At 44.9% G+C, this 14,629-nt stretch overlaps 1 protein-coding gene across 1 annotated transcript in view; it reads right to left on the bottom strand.

Moving 5' to 3' along the window:
* The window catches only part of LOC131397540 (zinc finger protein 211-like), a 164,498-nt gene continuing 149,869 nt past the window's right edge, over positions 1-14,629 (bottom strand). Inside the window, exons 5-6 of the mRNA XM_058530618.1 lie at positions 4,773-4,899; positions 1-3,428 (exon numbers count right to left, since the gene is read on the bottom strand). Coding sequence (XP_058386601.1) covers positions 2,206-3,428; positions 4,773-4,899 — 1,350 coding nt within the window. The 3' untranslated portion in view covers positions 1-2,205. The remainder of the gene's footprint in view (positions 3,429-4,772; positions 4,900-14,629) is intronic.

The raw sequence follows: 14,629 nt of genomic DNA, 5'->3' as shown, positions 1-14,629 counted from the left end.
TATATTCAAATAACTGTAGCAGTTTTATTTGCAAGAGTCAAAAACTGGAAACAACTCAAATATGCATAAAGATGAAAAAATAAACAAATAGTGGTATATCCACTGAACATCATACTTCTCAGCAATATAAGAATGAGCTACTCATATAAGCATTGTTGACAAATCTCAAACATGCTGTGTGAGGGCTCCCAGGGGAAAAAAGAGTAAACACTTTAGGATTTCAATGATATAAAATTCTAGACAATGCAAACTAATCTCTTGTAAAGAAAAGTAAACCAATGGTTGACTGGGGAGCAGAGAGTGACATCATTAAAGGACATAAGGTAAATATGGGGGTGATAGGCTTATTATCATGAATGTGATGATGGTTTCATAAATGTCAAAACAAACTGTAAGTTTTAAATATGTGCATTTTATTGCATGTCATTTATACTTTATTAAAGCTTAAAAAATAGGATTCAAAATAGACATCTGAATTTGCCACTTGGAAGATTCCCTATAGTGACACCACCATCTCTCTCAAAGTGCCCTGGGATGGGCACTTTGCTTCAGTGGTCAAAAATATAAGTGAACAATGAAGGCTATTTCCAGTTGATTCAAGAGGAATGCTGGCCTGGGGCACAAAGTCCACATCACTTGATAAAGAGATCTCCCTTCTCTCTATCTTCATTTTTCTGTTTGCACAGAAGTGGCCTTGAAGACAGCCCAGAGAGGCTACAGGAATCCACAAAACCTTTAGATTATTTTCTCTCACAATGTCCTCTGCTATACGAGATTCACAGTTCAGGAGATCTGAGCTTTTCTGTACATGCTCATCCTTCACAGCCACAGTGACTAACACTTGATGCCCCTTAAAAGAGGCGGATTTCATCCTGTCTGTTACAGTCTCCTCCTCCCACTATTAATCCAATGTTTCTGTAACAATTATAATTTTCCTTGTAATCTTAAAACCAGTGATGCTATCCTACAGAATTTTGCACCTCAAGGCACATGGCTCATTTGCAGGACCTGGGAGAAGATTTCCCTCAGTACTGAGCACGACGCAATATCCCCTGTGAACAAGACAAGTTCATGTTGTTCTCAGAAGCACCACAGGCTGTCACAACAACCAACAACTACCCCCTCCTCAGGTTGACTTCTGAACCCAGAAAATATCATGGCATTCAGGCTACAAATTAGGAGCATAAAGTCCTGTAGTCTTTCCTTGGAGGCCTTGGGCAACAACACAAATGAGGCCAAAACTGGAGAGAGAGGTATATCCTGCCATCATACTGTCCCCTCTGAGACACACCAAGTTTGGGATCCCAACCAAAGCTGTTCTCTCCTTTCTGTTAGCAGAACCCAGTTGTTTTCAAACCACCACACACAATAAATAGAACTCTCAAAATTAAAGATGATGGCTTAAATAATAAGGCCTTCATTTTTGCACAAAGCAGAGCAATGGGAGGCAGGCTGCTCCTGGGCTGGAGAGTTGAAGGGCAGGAAATTCCATCAGAGTCACGTGAGACTAACAATATCCCTGAAAAAGGCAGTCCATGTTTTCAAGTCACCAGCAGAGTCCTCTAGGTCAAAAATGGGTCTGGTCCATGGCCTACCTCATCAGAGAGAGAGAGGAGAAAGGAAAAGAGTGCTCAGGTTTCTCACCAATCCCTCCTGTGAATGGGAGAACATAGAGGTTTCCTTCCCTGAACATGTTGAGGTAGTCAATGATGCACACTGTGGGCACCTGCCAGCTAGTAGAGGTGAAACAGCTTCTCCTACAAAACTGGCAGTGACATAAATCTGAGAAGGGCCCTGGGCAGGTTAAAATGTGCAATGCAGCTCCCACATACCTGGAATTTTTGCAGATGTTTGGATGTATGAGGTTCAATTCAGGCAGACAGCACCATCACGAGGGATCTCAAGTGCTGATATACTGAACAAAGAAATTGTATATCCCTGCACATGTAAGTTGTTTTTTTCCCATGTGAAATTTGTGTTATGCAGAGTAAAGGCCTTAGGCTGATGGCTTTCTCACATTCATTGCATTCCTAAGGCCTCGATCCACTGTGAACTCTCCTTATTAAGGCTGAAGTTTTGAGTAAGGGATTTCCCACATTGACTGCACTCATAAGGCCTTGATCCAATGTAAACAGTCTGGTGTTTGTAAGAGGCTGGAGCTGTAGGTAAAGAATTGCATACATTCCCAAAGTTATAAGGCCTTTTTCAAGTGTGAATTTTCTGATGTGTGATGAGGGTAGAGCTTTGGCTAAATGATTTCCCACATTCCCCACACTCATAAGGCCTTTCTCCAGTGTGAACTCTCCGATGTGTAATGAGATTGGAGATATATCCAAATGATTTCCCACATTCGCTGCACTCATAAGGCCTTTCTCCCGTGTGAACTCTCCGATGTTGAAGGAGTGCAGAGCGTTGGCGAAAAGATTTCCTACATTCACTGCACTCATAAGGACTTTCTCCAGCGTGAACCCTCTGATGTTGAAGGAACACAGAGTTTTGGGAAAATGATTTCCCACATTCACTACATTCATAAGGCCTTTTTCCAGTGTGAACACTCTGATGGCGACTGAGGCTGTAGCTTTTGCTAAAAGACTTCCCACATTCATTACACTCATAAGACTTTTCTCCAGTGTGAACTCTCCAATGTTGAATGAGATGTGAGCTTTGGATAAAGGATTTCCCACATTCACTGCACTCATAAGGCCTTTCTCCAGTGTGAACTCTCCGATGTTGAATGAGATTTGAGCTTTGGCTAAAAGATTTCCCACATTCACTGCACTCAAAAGGCCTTTCTCCAGTGTGAACATTCTGATGTCTAATCAGGTGGGAGCTTTTGCTAAATGATTTTCCACATTCACTGCACATGTAACGTCTTTCTCTAGTGAGGACTCTCTGGTGCTGAACAAGTGTGCATTTGTGGTTGAAAGTTTTTGTGCAGTCTCCCCAGTTATAATGATTTTTTTCCCTTAGAAAGGCAGCCCCATACTTGGTTCCACTGTTTGATTTCTCCCCAGTGTGAGTGGCCTGTTGGTGAAGAAATCCTGGGCTGTCCAGGAAGTCCTTCCCAACCTCCCCAAAGGTAAAGGGCTTCCTTGACATACAGATTTTGCAGGTGTCCACAAACAAGGCTCTCCTCACATCGCTTCTCAATGGGTTCTCTCCAATGTGCTGCTTTTGGTGCCGATGAAGGTTTGCTCTGTAATAGAATGGCTTCTCACATGCCCCACACATGTATAGTTTCTGCCCACAATGTGTTCCCTGGTACTCAGACAAGTGAAAAATGTCACTCAAGATCAAGCCACACATCTCACAGGGGTTGGCCTTCTGGGGAGACAGATCTGTCTTGACAGTCCTGATCTGTGACCCTCCTTGAACAGAAATACTCTGCTCAGAAAGTGTCTCTTCATCCTCTGCTCCATGCCAACAACCTGAAAGCAGAGAAATGCTGGTGAAGTGCATGTTGACTTTGTGCGAGGAGACAGCCCCATTACAAATGTGTGTCTGACAAACCCAAGAATCAGTTCATGGGATTGTTTGCAGGATAAGCTGGTTGGGTTCAGGTTAAGGATGGGGCTGTTTAAAAGAACCGGGCCTCTAAAGATCACAGAATGAGGGAGGCTTCACAAGGTGAAGGACACAACCACAGGGTGTGACACAAGGAGCAGAGGCAGGGTCTCTCATTCCTCATTCTTCTGCAAACAACTTTCAGCAGGACTTTGTCCACTGATGACACACAAGTGCTATGTAGAAGGTTGTGTCCAGGCCCAGGAAAATCCAACTGCAACAGAGCAGGTAGTGATCAAGGATTAAGAATGTACACACCCCAGGACACAAAATGTAGAGGCCAACATTGGACAGCCCCATAGATGGACCAGTGTGAAAAAGCGTTGAAACGTGGAGTCCACAGAGGTGAGTGAGGATTATCCCTGAGCTGGAAATAAGAGCAGAAGTGACAAGTAGTAGAGTTGACAACGTGGCTAAGTGTGAAGAATGAGGAAGGAGAGGCAGAAATGAGGTGTGGCTGCCACTGTGATTGGCACCAAAAGACGAGTGAATAGAACTGGTTTCTGGTATGACTTGTACACAGCCCTGATGTCACGTCCTCCCCTAGGCACCACTTCTCAGGGCCAGACTATGCTTGAGGTCATCTTGCTGCAGTTGGATTCCTTTCTATCCTGTGAACCTCTCCACCCCACCCCCTTGATGAGCAACTACATGGAACCCAGATGATGCAAGTACTAAGGGAAAGACAGGACAGACTAGCAGCCAGCACTGGCCAAAAATAACTCAGCACATGAGAGACCACAGGAAAGAAAACTAAATATTACAAAGAGAACTTTAGAGGAGTGTCTTGCAAGAATAGCCCATGGTCCACATAAGTAGTGACTGTGTCAGTGATGGCAATTTCTGGCACAAACAGGAATGAGGAAATGTCAGCTAGAGGAAGGAAACAGAACCTGGGGTACACACGTGCCTTGGTTCTGGAAAATTCACCTGGTTAGGGAGAGGGCAAATAAGGTGGGATCCATCACTGCAAGATTCCTGACTCTGGATTCATCCCTTCGAGGCTAGATGTTGCAGGGGTCAGAGATGCTCAAGGAGAAGAGAGGACACTGCTCACACCTCAGCCCAACCAACCACAGCACTTACCCAAGGAACTGGGGAAGGAAGCAGTGCCCATGGTCCTGATATGAGAAGGGCAGACTTGCCAGTGGATAAAGGGGAAGGGCAGAGCCTAGCTCAGGGCGCAGGGGTGGGTGTAAGGGCCTTACCCAGGAAGGTTATAAGTGCCAAGTTCTCCAGCATCACATCTCGGTACAGGCGTCTCTGAGCCTCATCAAGGAGACCCCATTCCTCCCAGGAAAAGTACACAGCCACATCTTCAAAGGTCACACCAACCTGTCATGATTGGGACAGATAAAACCACAAACTTCCCCACTCCTGAGGCCCTACAATCCATTCCCCCATATATCTATCCTATGACCATCTTCCTCCCAGTCTCCTCAACTCAGAGGAGTAAGTAGGCCCTGGTGCCATTGCTGCTGTTGTCTCCTTATGGGCGCACTGAATACTGTGTCCAGACATCAGCAACAAGAGGCAGCTGGACAAATAGATGTCTAAACTGTGGGCCTGGCACAGAGGTTTCCAACCCCTCATGCCAGACAGTTCCCCTTACAAGGTCATGTAAGTCCCAATACAGGGCCCCGCGGCCATCAGATATGCTCCATCTCCATGTACACATCCCTCTTTAGACTGCACATCTCTCATATTTCCAGACACCACAGCCACATGCCCATGGCCACCGCCACCTCACTGTCTCACTCCATAAGCATCTCCCTGGTGTCCCAACATGTTAAAGAATTTTGATCACCTCCTTTTCACTTTCACTCCTCTGATGAGGGTGGGATTCCTACCTAGGATTATGGGGATGGCCAAACACACAACTGATACTGGACAGATGTGGTCAGCAGCATCTCATTAATCAGATATATTCACACCCTGGGATAAGAGGACACCACACAGGGCTACAGGGGATTACACTCTGGACAACAGTGGACAACCAGGAGCTGTGGGATGCAAACTTTGTAGTATCAAGAGGGTAGAGTGCACTCTGGTTCCCACGGGAGGATGTAATTTCCTTTTCTGAATAAATCCAAAGGGCTGACAGGGAACTGAAACCCACTACAAAGGGATAAGGAGGAACTGTACCTGGTCCCTTTTATAACAGTTGTTTGGTTAGGAGACATTATCTGCAGGAGCAGAGTGAGGTGGGGAACTTGTGCTCAGGCCATTTGAGAGCCTCCTGGTTTCAACACATGTCAAGGCAGCATATAATACTGGGACTTAATTTTAGGCCTTACATGACATACGAACAGAGAGCATCCAGAGTATGCTTGGTAAATTCATACGGGATCCAATACTACCGTAAACCTCCCATGGCTGCCATTAGTGGTGGCAGTGCCAAAACCTTCTAGGAAGACTTCCCTCCTGGCTCCATTCCTTGCCTCAAACTTAGCCACACAGAACCATATGTGGATCTCCGATTCCCATGGCCCTCTTGCACTTCTGTGCTGCAGTTGTTGTCCTCGCAGCAGTCATAACCTTCCTCTGTCCACCTAACCCTCATTCAAAGCCCAGCCCATTGGTGGCCCATCCCAGGCATACTGATGCTCACAGATGACAATATTTGCCCATGATCTTATCCTCCAGGCTGAAGGAAACATGCCAGAACACATCAAAGTCATCAAAAAATCCCAGAGAGTCCATAGAGAGGTGAATAAGGACCAGCTCCAGCCTGAGTATCATCTTGCTTCAGTGACCTCTAGGCATCCGCATCCACCTCATGTCCATTTTTCCCTTGGAAGCCTTGGTCACCTGACAGACTATCCTGTCCCCAACACATCCTCCCTTCAAGGCCACTTACGTTCCTCACTTGTGTTTGTGAAGCCCAATACTATCACCTAGTTACCCAAGAAAGAGATCCAGTTCACAGCCCCCACCCTCCTTTTCCTGGCCCCCTACTTGCTTTACACCATAACCTGAAGATTGCCCCTCCTAAATGTCACCACAACTTATTCATCAGGGTCCACACAGTAGCCAACATATTTTGGATGTCTCCAAGCTGAACCCCTCCCCACATTTCCAGACCTATGTGTTCAGCTACCCCCTCATGCCTCCACTCAGTGATCTCTGAAACACCTGAGACTCTTAACAGGGCCAAAACAAAGCTCCTGATACCATCCCCCGCCCCAGCAGTGAATATTACTCCTACTACAGTCTTTCTCATTCCAGATGATGGAGCTTCCATCTCTATAGCTGCTAAGTCTGAAAACCCTGGGGTGATCTCTGAATCCTGTGTTTCAGTCCCTCACTATCCACGTTAGAAAATCTTGTTGCTCTTTTTAAAAATACCATCCAGAATCCAAGGACTTTTCCTAAGCCACCGCTCTGGTCCATTAACCCTCACCTGGACTATGACAGGAGCCTCTTTCCTGATCTTCCCTTCCTTCTCCCTCAACCCCAGTCTGTTCTCCACTCTACAGCAAGATGAAGCCTGTTAAGACCTTGGTAAGATCACCTCCCTCCTCTGATCCAAACACCTCATCACCCCTAGAATAGACATCCACCTTTTCAGGCAACCATTCCAATCCTGACTCCTATCCTTTGCTTTTTGTTCTCACCTAAAAGAAAGGAGACTTGAGGTCTCTCGAACACTCACAGGTCAGTTTTACCTCCAAGCATTTGGAACTCTGAGAACTAGTTCCTGGAAGAACCCTCCGCACCTGTTTATATTGGTTGCCAGTAATGGGAACACCTGTATCTAAAGCATGAGAAGGCCTTACCCCAGGACTTGGGGTTTCTCCAGAGTCCCCAGACTCAAGGACTGGAGGAGTAGCATTAAGAGTCTCAGGAGAGGCCGGCCTGGTGGCATAGTGGTTAAGTTCCCACACTCTGCTTCCGTGTCCCAGGGTTTGCAGTTAGGATCCCAGGCACAGACCTAAACAGAGCTCATCAAGCCCTGCTGTGGTGGCGTCCTATATACAAAATAGAGAAAGACTAGCACAGATATTAGCTCAAGGACAATCTTCCTCAAACAAAAAGAGGAACACTAGCAATAGATGTTACCTCAAGCCAATCTTCCTCACACACACACACACAAGAGTGCCGGGGAACCACAATCCATAGAACACCAAAGGGGCCGTCTGGATAGGTGAGGCACCGGAACACCCTCCACTTCCCTGTGTGGGTTCCTAAGCACTACTCCACCCAGGAAAACTAGCGCGAAGAGGCACGCCTTGGAGGAATGAGGCCATGGTGGGGTTCAACGGCTCATGCCTCCCTGTACCCTTCCTTGGTCCTGGAGACCCGTGACTTCAGGCCGGCTGTCTAACCTCTGGGCCTCAGTGCTCCATGTCACCTCTTAACAGGTGTGTGACCCTGAATAAAGATTCCACCTCCCAGCGCCTCAATATCAACACCATCCGTCTGCACTCTGCCCTTCCGTTGAACAGGCTTCGGCAAAGTGTTAAAACCCTAACGGAGATCGTATCTCTTTCTGCTCAAAACTCTCCATGGCTTTTAGAGTCCTCACAATGAGGTACAACCCTCAGCCTGCTATTCCAGGTTTAACTGGGCCTCACACTCTGTTCACTGCAGACAGAACACGGACCTCAGGGCCCCGGCTCAGTCGCCCTCCACGCCTCTCCCCCGCGGGCCCTCCCCTGGGCCCCTCTCCCACTCCCATAACCCGGGTCTCAGAAACAGGCCCCACAAGCGCCTCCCCGTCCCGGACACCGGGGCCTGGGCTGCAGGCCCGTGAGCGGCGCCCGCACTCGGGGCTCTAGGGCTGGGCTGGGCTGAGGGCGGGGAGGGCGCGGAGCACGAGCACTGACCTGAGCCGGCTCCGTCCGCGCGGCCGCAGCCATTGGACTCCAGGGCGGAGCGGGGCCGGAAGCGGCGGGAGAGGAGGGGCTCCGGGCACGGCGGTCCCTGTCCCGGCCCTGGCGCGGGTCCCCCGGGCGGCGTCGCCGAGCCTCACACCCGCTCTGTGCAGCGGGGACAGCGCCTCCTCTCGCGCCTTCTCGGTTCGTCACCTCAGCCCCGACCCAGCGCTCCGGAGCCTGACAGACACCCACCAGAGAGCGGCCAAAATGACCGCCTGGAGGAGGAGGCCGGAAGTCCCGCCCGACCACTGTTCTCAAACGGAAATGCCTTTTCTCTGAGCCTTCATTGGCTCAGCCACACCGGCTGTCGTCGCAGAGCATTCTGGGTAATGTAGTGCCCACAGTCCAAGGCAGCGATAAGGGCGTTCATCACCTGACTCCAGGAGAAAAGGCCAAGATCCACCGCGAGGGTAATTGGGAAATGGCGCTTCTCTGTCCGAGACCGTTTGGAAAATGATAAAGAAAGCGAAGGTGTCGAGCATTTTCCTCCCTTTGATGTACAGACTGCACTTCAGGATAAACAAATAGAAAATTAGGAAAATATTTCTTTATAGATCATTTCTAGGTAATAAATGCAGAAGTCCTGATAAAATTAGGTAGAATACAGACACGTCTCAGTGGCCCATAAAATAATGGATTTAACCAATGGTCATCAACCAATTACTTCAACCAAATAATTTCAATACAGGTGGCACAATAGATAAATGTACAGTGGGGGAAAAAAACGATATTGGACGTCAAAACCTATTAACAGTTGGACCCACTGTGCAAAGTTAACATCACAAAACGGAGACACTCAGACTTCTGAGAGCATCTGTCCGTGATGCAAACACAAGTGTCCCCCGTGCCTGTGGAGCACTGTGGCCAGAGTCAATCTGGATTTCATCAATGCCTCTGGCTCTAATTATACATTTATTGGAAGCAATGGGGAACACATTAAGAACATCAAAGACATGAAGATACATTAGAGAAGGTGGGAAATTATACCAAACAAATGACCTAGCTACACCATCAAATACATGACAAATATAACACAAGAATGTAGGACAAACCTTTGACATAGAACTAAAATACAAAATATAAACATAAAATAGGAGTATATTTATTATTTAAACATATCGATTATGAAAAATAAATTTTTGAAAAAGCAGGAAAATTGAATTCTGAATGTAAGTTATTGGTATTTTTGTTAGTGTGAAAATGATATTGTAATTATCATAATGAAAGAGAACTTGTACTTTACAGACATATTTGAAATATTTATAGGTGAGATGATATTGATGTGGTTGAAACCTTGCTTATGACTCGTTTTACAATGTTTCCACTCCGTATCGCATGCCCCTACTTAATCACCTCTGGCTAGGAGCAAAGGAATTTACCTTAGGAGGTAATCAATGACTTGAATCCCCTGCCTACGTGTTCCTTGAGGCATACCGTACCTTGGAATGCAAGGGCACATGTCATTTATCCGCCCTCATGCCCTAATCTTTGAGACAAACCAGAATCCATCAACTCGCTTGACCACGTCACCTAATACTTTTTCCTTTGCCATTTCTTTAGAGTAATAAAAATAGCTAAAACCACAGACAATGGCCCGGCACAGACACTTGCACTGCAGCTCTTTACTGCACATGGGTTCTGTCCCCATGCTGAACACAAAATAAAAGTCCACAAAGGAACGAGCGGCACGTGTCTGAAAATTCTTTATCAACTCAAGACTCAGTGGCCCCACATCAATATGTCTGGCATTTTCAGTGCTATAAGATAAGGAACATACTTATGAATTATATTCAGAGTAAATGAAGAAGTACATATTTATACTGAAAGTGAAACCAAGAACGAAGGAGTTAAAACTTTCCCTGGATTAGAGTGAAATCAGTGCCTGTACCCAGGTTGACAAAGTAACCAAAGTTTCTGAGCTTGTTTTGCAGAAGAGCAGGAAGACTGCTAATAAGAAAGCAGCTTGCTGACAGCCTCCGCCCCGCAAACATCGCCTAGGTGCACTGAAAAGCTAAAATGACCAATCATAAACTTTAGAAGTCACAGACTAAAAATCCACCGCATGCAACACATAGAACCACCCCCAACCCCAAGTCGCACATGGGACCCGTGGAGGAATACGCAAGACAGTTGCGCCTGCGCAGAGAACTCTTAAAACTTCAGCCCCAAAGGCCACATGCTTCCCTCCCCTACCTAAAACCCCAAATAAAAACCCTTGCTTGTAGCTTTTGCAGGAGTTGGGATTACAGTTTAGTTTCCTGTTCTCCTTGCTCAGCGCTTTGCAGTAAAATTCCTGCTTTCTTCCACTGCACCCGGTGTCAGAGATTGGCTTGCTGCAGGACGGGTGAGCGAACCCACTTCTGATCCAGTAACAAAAATTAAGATGTATAGCTGAGGATCTTTGAAAAATCAAATGAAATATTATAATTAACAAGAAATTATGGGTATGCATACATGCAATAAAGATTAAAAATCAACAGTAATCCTGTAAGAAGCTTTCTCCTATTTAAAAATTTAAAGCAAATCTTACTGAAATATAAACAAAAATTTGAAAAACATCGAAACTAAGAAATGTAAGAGAAGAGTTGAAAAAAATCTAAAAACTTACCAGAAATTATAAAAATCACTTCTAAATAAAAACAGATATAAACCAAGTTTCTATATAGAAAGACTAAATATAAATAAAAATAACTACAAAAAGGTAATTTATTTATTTCAAACAAAATGCTAATGTTTCAGAGCTTATTATTTAAAATTTATTTAAAAGGATAATAAAAGTAAGTTTATTGAGAAGAACTTATTCTGGTAGAGAAATCTGTTATTGGGTGACTAGTACACAGTAGAGGGCCTGGAAACACACCCTCCTGACATGCACCTACTGAACACGTGTATAGGAACATATATATATGAAACTTGATCATCAGTTGGAAGAGAAATAAATAATGCAATATTAAAATAGTTGCAAATTGAGATGGAAAAAAATCTCAATTTATACCACTTGTCAAATGGAAAAATAATCAAGCCTACACATGAAAACAAGTATCCTAGATTATTTTTTTACAAAGAGGTTTATTTTCTTTTTTAATAAATTGGGGTGTGCAGGTCACTACAAAGCAAGGCCCAAATTTAAAGCCACAAAATATATTTTTAATAGATTTTTGTAAATAAAAATATAAGTAAAATACAATAAAAATGACAACCAATTTAAATAATCAAGAAAATAACTTAAAATGTAAAACATAAAAAAGAATTATCTATAATATTTTTGGTACCCATACAAGTCAAATTGAGATAAGCCATAAAATATTGGGCAAAATTCTAAATCAGGCAATTTTTGAGAAAACTATTCAATCTATGGGTTATATATTTCACTATTCAATACATTAACTTGCCAAAATTTCATTTTGATTTTAAAATTTACCATCAACCATTCAGAGTTATTTAAAGTGGATCAAGAATTTTAAAATATATCATATCATATTTAACCTCTTTTTTGTGCATGTGTATCCATTACCCTCTTATCATGGAAATAGACAATGTTAGTACTTTTGTCTTTTGACCTTCATATTAAATTCATAGGTAGTTGATCTGCTACCTTTACTGTATATTTGCCTTTACCAGTGATTTTATTGTTTGTTTTTTTTTTCTGATAACACTCTTATTCCTGTTTGTGGTCTTTTCCACTTTAAGTCCCTTTAGCATTTCTTGTAAAGCTGGTTTCTTGGTGATAAACTCCTTTAGCTTTTGCTTGTCTGGAAAATTCTTTCTCTTTCCTTCCTTTGTGAATGATAACCTTGTTGGGTAGAGTATTCGTGCCTGTAGATTTTTTTCCTTTTAGCATTTTAAATACATTGTGCCACTCTCTTCTAGCCTGTTAAGATTTCTGCTGAGAAGTCAGCTGATAGCCTCCTGGGGTTTCCTTTGTATGTAGTTTGTTGCTTTTCTCTTGCAGCTTTTAGGATTCTCTCTTTATCTTTTACTCTTGACATTTTAATTATGATGTGTCTTGGTGTGGGCCTCTTTGGGTTTATCTTGCTCTCTGTGCTTCCTCTACCTAGATGTCTGTTTCCTTCCTTAGGTTAGGAAAGTTTTTAGCTATTATTTCTTCAAATAGATTCTCTGTCCCTTTGTCTTTCTCTTTCCCTTCTAGGGCACATATAATACAGATGTTAGTGCACTTGATGTTGTCCCAGAGGTCCCTTAGACTGTCCTCATTCTTTTCTCATTTTTATTTATTTTTTGTGAGGACGATCAGCCCTGAGCTAACATCTGCCAATCCGCCTCTTTTTGCTAAGGAAGACTGGCCCTGGGCTAACATGCATGCCCGTGTTCCTCCACTTTATGTGGGACGCCGCCACAGCATGGCCTGACAAGCGGTGCGTGGCTGCGTGCCTGGGATCTGAACCCGGGTTGCCAGCAGCGGAACATGCGCACTTGACCACTATGCCATGGGGCCGGCCCCCTCATTCTTTTTTCTTTTATCTGTTCAGCTTGGGTGATTTCCTCTAGTCTTTCGTCCAGCTCACTGATCCATTCTTCTGTATCGTCTGCTCTGCTATTGAGTCCCTCTAGTAAATTTATCATTTCCATTATCATATTCTTCATTTCTGATTGGTTCTTTTTTATATTTTGCAGTTCTTTGTTGAAGTTCTCACTGAGTTCATCCATTCTTCTCCCAAGATCAGTGAGCATCCTTCTGACTATTAGTTTGTACTCTTTATCAGGTAGAGTGTTTATCTCTGTTTCATTTAGTTCTTTTTCTGAGGATTTGTCCTGTTCCTTTATTTGGAACATATTTTTTTGTCCCCTCATTTTGCCTCTTTCTCTGTGCTTGTATCTACGTATTAGGTAGATCAGCTACGTCTCCTGATCTTGGAGAGGTGGCCTTATGTAAGAGATGACTTATGAGGCCAGGCAGTGTGCTTCCCTTTCATCACCAGTTCCAAATGTTCCAGGAGTGTCCCCTATGTGGGTTACGTGTGTCCTTCTGTTGTGGCAGGGTTGCTCTTACTGCAGGTGCATGGGGAGGCTAGGCTGTCCCCCTGGCCGGCTGGTTGTAATGCTCAGCTGTGTGCAGCTACTGTGGTCCCTTGAATCACTTTATCTGGCATGGGGAACCCCAGCACAGTTGGCCACAAGGTCTAATAGCACATTCTTATTGCATTTTATGTGTTAAGTTGAGTAGGCCCCCAGCATGGCTGATTGCTAGGCTCAGGGACTTACAATTGCTGTAGCCCTCCAGCCTGCAAAGCTGTTGTCAGCCATCTCAGGAGTGCAGCTGGGTGGGGCTGGCCCCAGGCATGCACAGTTGTTTCAGGCCTTGGAAGGTGGAGCCAATCCCCTATGTGGCTGTTTGAGAAGCACAAGTCTGCTGCAGCTGATAACCCCCACCATCTGTAGGCCAACACACCCCATCAACACAGTCCTGCCTGGTACACACCCCCAACCCGCTGAAGCAGACCTACTCGCCCCACTGCAGAGGCCCCACACCCCGCCTACGCAGGCCCACAAGTTGCTCAAGGGCTTGCTATTGGGTGGGGCCAGTCCCTAGGGCAAGGTGCCTGCCCTGGCTGAGCTGGATTAAATCAGTGCTCTAGTGGGTGGGGCAGACCCCCTGCCCTAACAGGCCAGGGGAAGAATTCCAATAGCATCTGCTAGTGTCTGTGTCAGCACACCTGTACTATGTCATAATAATGGCTGCTGCCAATGTCTTAGTCCCTGGGCAGGTGGTCCCAGCCTGGGAAGGTCTCACCTCTCACCAAGATGTGCCCAGAGCCTATTAAGTGAGTCTCTTTTTACCACAGGACTGTGCACCTTTCTTTCTGGTGACTTTAGGTTGCTTTCCAAAATGGAATTTGAATTTGTGAATTTGTGCATGGTAAAATATTTCAAAATTATAGAGTTACAAAATATTCATTACTTAATCACTTAAACTTTTATCAACCACATTTGACTAAACTGGATGTTTTAAGAGCCTAAAATTAGGAAGCTTTCCAGTGCATTTAAATTAAGATTCATTGAAATAAGAATGCTTTTCGTGGGCTGGCTTGGTGGTGTTGTGGTTAAGTTCGCGAGCTTCGGCGGTCTAGGGTTTGCAGGTTCGAATCCCAGGTGCAGACCTACGTACCACTCATCAAGCCATGTGTGGTGGTGTCCCACATACAAAATGGAGGAGGATGAGCACA

Source organism: Diceros bicornis, chromosome 34 (assembly GCF_020826845.1).
Source record: "Diceros bicornis minor isolate mBicDic1 chromosome 34, mDicBic1.mat.cur, whole genome shotgun sequence".
NCBI lineage: Eukaryota > Metazoa > Chordata > Mammalia > Perissodactyla > Rhinocerotidae > Diceros > Diceros bicornis.
The sequence above is the reverse complement of the archived record's forward strand: the minus strand, read 5'-3'. Positions and strand labels throughout refer to the sequence as shown.